Source organism: Lithobates pipiens, unplaced genomic scaffold (genome assembly GCF_037356315.1).
Source record: "Lithobates pipiens isolate NorthernLeopardFrog02 unplaced genomic scaffold, aLitPip1_a1.2 Scaffold_16, whole genome shotgun sequence".
Lineage (NCBI taxonomy): Eukaryota > Metazoa > Chordata > Amphibia > Anura > Ranidae > Lithobates > Lithobates pipiens.
Genome location: NW_027507748.1, coordinates 553,598,648 through 553,609,529, shown reverse-complemented (window position 1 = coordinate 553,609,529; position 10,882 = coordinate 553,598,648). Strand labels below are relative to the sequence as shown.

Below are 10,882 nucleotides of genomic sequence, written 5' to 3'. Positions count from 1 at the left end.
GGAGTAGGCTAGTTACGGAACATGGATAGCAGCCTAGAGCAAAAATTTATGGGAGAGGGGTCCTATTGGGTAGTTATGGAGGCGGGGCTAACCCACACGTTGCTGCAATGGGGTCTATCTGCAAAGGAAAATTATGGTAAGTATTTGATATCAATTTTCAGTTTTTATTACAAATTACGTGAGCAGATTGCAGTTCCTATTTAAAGAGGAAGTAAACCCTGATGAGTTTACTTCCTCTTTCATTCCCTGCAAAGGCAAAGCATAATGGACTACTCTGCATCGCATAGTAGTCCATTATGTGTCACTTACCTGACACAGGAGCCAGAGAAGTCACCGCTGTCCCCTGTAGTCCGGCGCATCCATCTTCTCGGTGGGGTCTCGCAGCTCCGCCGCTGTCATTCGGCGAAGCCGCGATGACGTCGCTCCCGCGCATGCGCACGGGAGTCGACACGCGTGGCAGCTCCGTCATTGAAAATGCCGCGCTCAGTGCGCCTGCGCGCCGCTGTCTACGGTGCATGCGCCCTAGACAGCGGTGCCTGTCTTCGGGCAAATATCTCCTAAACTGTATAGGTTTAGGAGATATTTCTTGGACCTACAGGTAAGCCTTAATGATCTAGGCTTACCTGTAGGTCAAAGTGTGTTGTAAGGGTTTACAACCACTTTAATACCATTATGAATAATCCATATACTGTCCCTTGGTACACAATAGATGAGTATGCTGCTGTTCTGTGAATAAATACTGTAGTACTAGCTGTCTGATATTTATAATAGAAAGTGACAACTGACTACTATACGCCTACAAGCGGTGACGCCATCAACCCCGCCCACACCACCATCAGGAACACCCCCTGAGCATCCCTCACCCACACACTACTAAGATCACGCTCTGTGGCTGTGCCTACATCCCCGGAAGTGACGCTGAGTTCGACCTCTTGGCGCACTGGTCGCTATGGCGGTGACGTAGTGCTGGGAGAGCGGTGTTGGGATTGGCTTTCCTTTTTCCCGCGCACTTTGTGTTGTTGCTGTCAAGTTCCCGGATCGCACCGTGTCACCTCATGGACCTGTCCGTGTATGATTCCGCCAGCCTGCCGGACTTGCTGCCGCTCTACTACCGGAGGCTCTTCCCTTTCTATCAGTACTTCAGATGGCTCAACTACGGGGGCGGTGAGCACATACCGGCGCCTCTGTCATTGTGACCTGTGTTTTCTCCACAGACACCTCCGCTGCATTTTCTCTGCCATTGCTTTCTACATAGGGCTCTCTGTACTGCAGGGATAGCTGTGCATACAGCGCCATGGATCTTGTTGGCATCATATAAGTCAATGTTGTATTTGTCTACTATATCTGTATTCGTTGTTTTCTAATTCCATATTAGTCAGGTTTCCTGAGTCACAGCAGTTAGAATGGGGGGTATTTCCAGTGGTGACTGGTGCTTCAATATAAACCAATGGCACCATTCACACTGTGAATGACAATTGGGCAATCTTGCAATGCTGTATCCAAATGACATTTTTATTCATTTTTTTTTTTTTTTGGGGGATTTTTGCTTAAACAACTAAAATTTTTGAATGAACACTTTTTCTTTGCTTCTGTTATAAAATCTTCCAAATAAGTAATTTTCCTCCATCACTGATGTGTGACACTGACAGGTGGCACTCGTCAGCATTAATGGGGTTGCACTGATGATCAGTACCGTGATTATCGCTGTAAATATCCCCTGTGTGGATTTGCTGGTTATTGGCTCTCCTCACACTCTGTCGTCATGAGGAGAGGAATGCCGATAACCGGCAAATACTGTTTACGCTGTGATTCAACACAGCTGGTCACATGGTAAAGTGCCAATGTGATTGGTTCTTCTCTTTACCCCGATCTGTGATCAGCTGTGTCCTAAGAACACAGTGGTCAAGGATCCATGCCGTCGTCTGCCGCAGAGGGCGTGTGGGAAGCGCAATCACAGGAGTACGTCCATACACGCTAGGGTTGCACCGATACCAAGCATTTGCAAGAGTACTTGTACTCCTGCAAATGCTCCGATGCTTCGCCCGATACCTGGAAAGTAATGCCCCGTACACACGTTCCGATTATCGGACCACAAAAGTCGCTTTCGGACAGATCGTTTTGATAATCTGATCGTTAGTACGCAGCTTTCGACAGCCGATCACGACAGTCCATCCAACCAAATCCGAAGGGACAAACAGGAAAACATTGGTCGGATGACAGCCCATCGTACGACAATCGTGTAGTCAGTACAGTATGCGTTCGACAAACACCGCGCATGATCAGAAACACAAAAATAAACCAGAAGGACACACGGGTCACATGTATTTGACATCATTTAAAATACGTAGCTACGCACAATGGAAGATTTTTCCAGAATCGTACAACAAAAATCTTACACACGTTTTGCACTGTTGTATTCGCCCTTAGTTGTATGCAACAAAATGTGAACGATCTGTCGTACGATAATCGGAACGTGTGTATGGGGCATAAAGGTTGATCGTGGGGTGGACCCATCTCCCCGTATAGATTTATGTAAAGCAGCTGATAGCTGCTTCTCCTCCTCCTACCCCCCCCCCCCCCCCGGGGCCTCTCAGTTGCTTTACTGAAATATATACAGGGAGATCGGTGCTTATACTCTGCCAATCGATGTCCTCTGCCTGTCCCGGATCTGTCAGGATGGAGAACGGAGGTATACTGGCTCCTTCTTTTTGTGAGTGCAGAGTCAGTGAACGCAGACTCTGTCCATTCACATAACTGAGCATAGTAATCTGTATTTACGATGTCTCAGTTTATGAATGGAGAGGAAAAATAGCAAAAAAATAAGATTGCGCTATGGACAAATTGTACCTATTCACTACACGGGTCAAGGAAAAAATTGTGAAATCAAGTGAAATTCAATTATATGAAATGAATGAAAATAATAATGGTGAGATGAACTCCAAAGGTTGAAGCTGCCTGTGCTTGAAACCTGCCCCTAAATAATAGGAGTAGGCCAGAAATATGAAGTGTAAATTGAGCTTTGGCTATAAAACCTTTTTTAACGTGCACTGTGAGTGCCAAAATATTATATATATGTGTGTGGTGATCTATTATCTCTGCTGATGATCTAAATAATTCATGTGAACTAATGTGGAAATCTCCTAAAATCCACTATATAAGTGATATCTACCAAAATATGTGTGGGTATATCTAAGTAGATATATTAAAATAAAAATAAACTGGAAAAAATAAACTGGAAAAAATAAAATGGAAAAAATAAATGTGTCTGTTGACTTGCAACTCAGAAATGCACATGTGTTGCAAGAAAATAGTGAATAAATCGCATGAAAATAAATAATTAAAAATAATACATATGTGCTTGGTATGGAAATCATATGCAAACCATAAACCTATATCCATAAATTATGCTCTATGTTCAGAATCCCAAAAGTGACAGTCCAAAGCGTTTGTAAAAGTACCAAGAAAAAAAAAAAAAAACGTTCAAAGTCGCATCATTCAGTTGCTGAAAAACGCATGGAATTTTTTCAAGTGAGGGGGATAGAGCAAGGTGACTAGTGCAGAAGGGTTAAAGTCATTCCTCTCCGGTGCGCCACTCTGTGTCAGGAAAAAAAAAATATATATGCGCTCACCAGACCAAAAACCCTCAATGGGTTAACCGAGCAGTCACAGTATGAGCCACTGTGCAGCTTTCCTTGGGCTCTGCTTCTGCTATGCTGGGGGAATGCTTTGCACTTTTCCTTCCACAAATAGTCCGTTTAGCAAATACACATAGGAGGAAACAGAAGTACAGCCATAGTGCAATACTGTTTTTGAAGGGTTTATTTGTTTAAAAGTCAGGTTACTCACAATATCCAGTAAAAACAGATCGCCTTAATAATGACTGCGCCGGCGTTGCTGCTTGTATACCAATATGAGGTGCACGTCCTAGGCCTAGGACGTGCACCTCATATTGGTATACAAGCAGCAACGCCGGCGCAGTCATTATTAAGGCGATCTGTTTTTACTGGATATTGTGAGTAACCTGACTTTTAAGCAAATAAACCGTTCAAAAACAGTATTGCACTATGGTTGTACTTCTGTTTCCTCCTATGTGTATTTGCTAAACGGACTATTTGTGGAAGGAAAAGTGCAAAGCATTCCCCCAGCATAGCAGAAGCAGAGCCCAAGGAACGCTGCACAGTGGCTCATACTGTGACTGCTCGGTTAACCCATTGAGGGTTTTTGGTCTGGTGAGCGCATATATATATATATATTTTTTTTCCTGACACAGAGTGGTGCACCGGAGAGGAATGACTTTAACCCTTCTGCACTAGTCACCTTGCTCTATCCCCCTCACTTGAAAAAATTCCATGCGTTTTTCAGCAACTGAATGATGCGACTTTGAGAATTTCTGTTGGACATTGAAAGTTTTTTTTTTTTTTTTTTTTTTCTTGGTACTTTTACAAACGCTTTGGACTGTCACTTTTGGTATTCTGAACATAGAGCATAATTTATAGATATAGGTTTATGGTTTGCATATGATTTCCATACCAAGCACATATGTTTTATTTCTAATTATTTATTTTCATGCGATTTATTCACTATTTTCTTGCAACACATGTGCATTTCTGAGTTGCAAGTCAACAGACACATTTATTTTTTCCAGTTTATTTTAATTTTAATATATCTACTTGGATATACCCACACATATTTTGGTAGATATCACTTATATAGTGGATTTTAGGAGATTTCCACATTAGTTCACATGAATTATTTAGATCATCAGCAGAGATAATAGATCACCACACACACACATATATATATATATATATATATATATATATATAATTTTGGCACTCACAGTGCACGTTAAAAAAGGTTTTAGCGCCAAAGCTCAATTTACACTTCATATGAATGGAGAGGAGCCTCTATCTCCTGTCCATTCATCTTCTTCACTGCAGCTGAGGCTGCTGAGAAAGGGGACTGGGGGGCATATGTGTCCTTAGTCCCTTTCTCTGTCTCAAAGGGGAGATGTCAGGGGTCTGTTTATGCAGGCTCACTGCTGTGAATTTTGGACACAGCGTCTGTACACACACAGCTCTTAACATCAGTGAGTGTTTGGATCCATGTGCACACACAGCTGTGAAATTGGGAGGAGAGACTTGACATGAATCTGACTGTCGCAGAAGAACACCTGTGCATACCAGTGTTGGCAAATGCGACCCTCACAGGGCCTCAGGTTTAAAGAGGTATTAAACCCAAAACTAAAATGTATTATATTGCGGCTTACCAATCATTACATGTGGTGGCTGCATTCGTTTTTGTCTCTTTTGGCCTTCTTTTTTTTTTTTTTTTTTTTTGGTCTGGTGATCTGGCCAGTAACGCATCTCCTATATTGGTGAGACACAACTCATGAAGGAATGTGAACAGGAGGCACGGCAGCATTTTCAGTCTGGGGGGGGATGGGGAGGGAGGAAGTGCAGTGTTAAATATTTTAGAAGGTTTAGATGCAGTAACAAACTGAAGCCAAACTCCAGCTCACACTTTATAATCAGTTACAGCAAACATTTTTTTTATTTTTTTATTTCCTTTTTGGGATAAAGGTTTTGCATAAATAAAAGCATTTTAATTACCCATGCCAGTGTTCATTGGTTTGTTTCATCCATGTAAACTGATACATTCCGCTGGAGAGCTTGTTCTGTCAAAAACAGACTTGCTGGTTGGATTGCAATATTAACATAGAAGAAAACTAGAAAAGAAAACTGATGAAGCCATCACATCTCAGAATTTGTAACCTGCAATATCATCAATGTTTTACTTTTGGGTTTAATACTGCTTTAACCACTTCCTGCCCATAGGACATCATATGACATCCTCAACTTTCAGTGGTTATATTGGGATGATGTCTGCAGCTACAGGGCTGGGGATTCACTTTGATGTCAAATCCATCCTAGCGGCTAATTAACCACTGGAGTGTTTTTACAGGCGCTGGGAAGGGTTGTCCCCCCAACCACCGCCATCCAGTGCCTCTTAAGCCCCATACACACTATCAGATTTTCTGCTGATTTTTGTCTTCAGATTTACCAAAACCATATAATATGAGGTCAAACCTTAGGAGTTTCAATGTGTATGCAATCAGGCAGGCCCTTGCACTACATGGTTTTGGTAAATCTGAAGACAAAAATCAGCAGAAAATCTGCTAGTGTGTATGGGGCTTTAGGACTCTCCCATCCCAGCACAAATGCTGGTAGTTCCACCAGCTTACCACAGAGGTGATTGGGGACCAGATCTTTCCTGATCATCTCTGATATACTATAACTATTCATTGCTCATGTGAGAGCTGCTTTGCGCTATCTGAGCAGCCAGCTGTGAAGCCACAAGCTGTCGCAGCCAGCTGCCCACAGTATTAGTAGTGCACAGAAATTTCATTTCTGTTGCCGAAACCAAAAATTCAGGATGCACTTGGCTGAAACAGAAATTGACAGCTTTTAAAAATATATTTTTATGAATGTATTCCAATTTTTTTATTTTTGTCACTTGTTTTTATAGCGGTGTTATAAATCCTGCTTGCTGCATATTTGGTCAGTTAAAAATTGCACCTTCCCATTGAAATTGCAGCAAGAACGCATCACAAATGCACCTCTTCTTCTTCCTTTTTTTTTTTTTTTTTTTTTGAGTCAAATGACCTATGAAAAACACACCACAGGCGCCGTAAAATTGCAGCTAAATCTCAGGCGTTTTCAGCAGCCATTATCTGCACTCTCTCCTTCTCTCCGATATTAATATTCGGTGCATCACTAGTTAGTATGCTGGGGACAGAAGCCTGGTGAGGACATCCCTGGATTCTGGGGAAGGTGATTGTCCCTTTAGTCAACAGCTAGTTTTTGTAGTTGCTGACTTATAATTTAGCCAAAAATGACTGAACGACCACTTTAAAACCCAACTCCAGCCCAACTACTTAGCTGCAGATAGAATGGGAACAATAAAGCTGCCCATATAGGTTGTAATTGTACAATTTCTTTTAGCTTTGCTAATATGTAGCTTGAGGTCACACCTATACAATCCATTCAATTTATAGCTCATAGCTATAGTCATGCACTTCATTCACTTTTGCCTTTCATGTTGAATGTTGTCTCAATGCACCTTTCCTACATCAACGCACCTGTGTTTCAGCACACCACAATGCCAATGTGTGCTAAATCATCTGTGCATTAAAAGGAAAAAAAAAACAAATCCAGGTACTATGTGATGTAAAAGTCTCATAGACAGGGAAGATAGAGGAAGTTTTTTACTCTGAGCCAAATCCTCCTCTGTGTCTCACACGCTCCCCCCAGACACTGCAGCTCACAGTAAAAGTTTCATCAGCAGAGGCAGTGCTGTCAATCTAGAAAGCCCTATTGGGTGTGGCCAGGTGCTGATTGAAAATCTAGACTTGTTAATCACCGGTGACAGTGTTTATAGTCATACCCCCTGCAACATCTCTTCGTCCCACTTAGTACAGGTAGGCACAGCCTGATGGGAGTGGCAACTCTGCTGTGCATTTAGGAGCAGTAACTTATTGTTGCTACAACATCACATAAAGCTTCATTATGTGGACAGGTTCAACATTTGTGGTACTTTGCAGGGGGGCTAAGGGAAAACCGTAAGTGCAGATACACTTATAAAGTGCTGTAGCATGTTTTCCTCATTACCTATCTAGTCAGCCCATCAATGGCAACATAGAGAGCAATAAAAAGCTAACAAAGGGTTCTAGCCATCCCTTATGCTACTTGGGGTCCTTTCACATGGCGCGGATCAGCGCTGGAGCGATCTCTGCTGAGCAGGGAGATGACAGGTCTGTCTCTGCACACTGCAGTGATGGACCTGTCACAGCGCCATTCTCCCCTGTGGGAGATCTGATGACGACAGACCGCAGTGTCCATCGTCACCCGATCAGACGACGGATGGAAAAATAGCTTTTTCCTCCGTCACACTTCTTTGGACTGGATCGGATGTCACCGCTGACATCCGACGCTCCATAGAGCTCTATGGAGCATCCGTTCTGGTCCGCCTGAAAAACTGACAAACTAACCTGAATGGATTGTCCATGTAAAAGGGGCCTAAGAGTTTTTGCTGCTGTGGAAATGTTTCCTTGTTGGTCCTTGTCTGGCCTAAGTGTTGTCACAGGGACAGTGAAGCTGGTCACTAGTAGATTTTTCAACAAACGTTCATTTGAAAATTCCTTGTATATTCATTGACTGGACAAATGTCGTTTGGAAGTACTTGAATATGTTTGTGTGTGTTTGTTTTTTTTTTTTTCCAAATACTTTAATAAAAAATGTTTGCGCCTTGCAAAGATAAGAGAATAGGGAGTCCATTTTCAACATTTGACACGTTATATTCATTCCATGCTACATAATGTTGGTACAACTAGCTTTTTCGGTTCCATGTTCATGGTCCATGTGAGTTCCATAAGTGAACTGGTCAAACCTCCTCCTTTTGCTAACTGTCAGCAAAAAGCTAAACGTGCATCTAGCATTTCCCAGATGTACTTCAACTGTACATCAATTATTTCTCTCAATGGGAACATTCAAACTCCAGAATAATAAAGACAAACATTTAAAAAAAAAAAAAAAAAAAAAAAAAAAACAGGTTACAGATTGATGGAGAACACATTTCGGGACCGTTAAAAGCAAACCAGAGACGCCATTGGTTTTCTTATTAAGTGATCCTACTGTCTTTATAATTTTTGTTTGCTTTTTAACATTCAGGAATTTTGGAATGAATAGTCTTTCCTGAACAAAAAAGACGTATACTGTTAATTTGTGTGAGAAGAAAATTTTCATTCTGCTCTCAATTTACTCTTCACTGTGGTGCAAAACGAACGTTGATTTGACCCATTGAAAAAAAATTGAATGTTCCTAAAACAAAAATTTTGAATAAATTAAAATTCTACTGTATAGCCAGCTTTAGTAAAGATAAATTTAGGTGATCATTTACATTTGCCTTACCATGCATTGCCAGGGCTTCTATACATGAGGTGTGTGCAATGCAAAAGTACAGTGCACATATTGTGCATTGTTTTATATAAAAAGTAATGTAAATGAATGGGCTGGCTTAGCACAATGGGCCCCGACAAGACCTGAGATGGTGGTAAAAAAGAAAAAAATTTTTTTCAGTGTGCCGGAGTTGTTTGGAACATGCCAGAGCTTGAGATATTGGCGCTTTAAATTAAGCCTATCTGAAAAGATCTCTTCTGTTAAGGTTTTCACTGGTCCTGCTTATTCTATACTTGGTAATAACGTCGTACATCGACTCAAAAAATATCCTGGTGATTTATGGTATTTATATATTATTTTTTTTGAGACACTGAATAATTTGAACTTTTTCTGGGTGTTCTTCCAGTTGTGAAAAACTACTTTCAGCACCGGGAGTTCAGTTTCACCCTGAAAGATGACATATATGTACGATATCAGTCCTTCAACAACCAGAGTGAGCTGGAGAAGGAAATGCAGAAGATGAATCCATACAAAATAGATATTGGAGCAGTATACTCTCACAAGGTAAGCACTCTATATATAGTGTCGGGTCCCCCCCCCCCCCCCCCCCCCCCAGAAGAGCAGAGAGCTGTAGGTGATCGGTGGTGCTCGATCATACGGCTCTCAGTGCAGAGGTGTCGGGGGACAGAGCTGTAGGTGATCGGTGGTGCTCGATCATACGGCTCTCAGTGCAGAGATGTCGGGGGACAGATGCATCATCCAACCGATGCTGCATCCACCTACGCAAGTATGATTTGGGTGAAAAAAAAATCCTTTACTTTTAAGATGTTTAAATCACAAAGGGACAACAACGTGCGCACCATTCTTGTGCATTACTTCAAACACAGTTTTGAATAAAAAAAATATACTCAGGCAAATTGGCAACAAATTATTAGTTCTAGAACACATTCACTAAGCAAGCTTTAAACCTAAACGTCCAAAAAGACTTGGGTGACACTATGTAACAGGCAAGAGCTTATGTGTTTTGAGGGTTGCATACTCTGTCTCAACTCTGCAGGTATGGGGGGGTGTGCTTAACATGTTACACCTGTATTTGTATTTGGAGTGTATTTTGCTAAAGGTGGAGTTAGCCCTTAATGTGAATGCTTGATATTCTGAGCTCTCAGTATGAGAAGTGGAATGCCTTTCAGAATGCGTAATCCAAATTATTACATTTTGATCTCTTATCAATAGTGGTACTGTATATATGTATTGGTTCTTAGTTAAAATATATTTTATTTACACACACCCAACCAGGTAATCGGACTATCTTGACGAGTTTGAATGTATGGAAACATGTTTGAATTTCTTTCCACAGCCCAGCTTGCACAATTCTGTAAAATCTGGCACATTTCAAGCACAAGAGAAGGAGTTGGTGTTTGATATTGATATGACCGATTATGATGATGTTCGGAGATGCTGCAGGTAAATGCTGTATTCTCTAATTTTTTAAAGCTGCTGTACCAACTGTTGTACTGCCCCAAGTGCAATAGAATAACTTGCTCTGGCTATTGAAATGAACACTCAAGTGCTACGTGTGCCTACATCGAACTTTTTATTTATTTATTTTTTTTTTTCTCTGGCAAAACTTCTGCTTGATGCGCTGGCAATAAGGTTTGTTGTATGTGAGTTTTTTTACCTCTTCCCTGGGCCAGTTTATAACCTTCCATGGCTTCCAATACCACCTCTATGCTGACTTCAACCAGATCTATCTCTGTTCACTCCTCAACTCCCCCCTCAATCTCCTCGCATATCACAAACTTACTGACCGACATGGATGTCACACCACATCCTCAAACTCAATTTTTTCTAAAATTGAGCTTGTAATGTTTCCTTCTCCCTGATCCCCCCCCCCCCCCCCCCCTCCCTACGACTTAACCATGGAG

At 41.6% G+C, this 10,882-nt stretch overlaps 1 protein-coding gene across 1 annotated transcript in view; it reads left to right on the top strand.

Annotated features, from left to right (window-relative positions):
- The first annotated feature begins 929 nt into the window (after positions 1-929).
- The window catches only part of PRIM1 (DNA primase subunit 1), a 71,116-nt gene continuing 61,163 nt past the window's right edge, over positions 930-10,882 (top strand). The window contains exons 1-3 of the mRNA XM_077483531.1: positions 930-1,164; positions 9,364-9,521; positions 10,315-10,421. Coding sequence (XP_077339657.1) covers positions 1,056-1,164; positions 9,364-9,521; positions 10,315-10,421 — 374 coding nt within the window. The 5' untranslated portion in view covers positions 930-1,055. The remainder of the gene's footprint in view (positions 1,165-9,363; positions 9,522-10,314; positions 10,422-10,882) is intronic.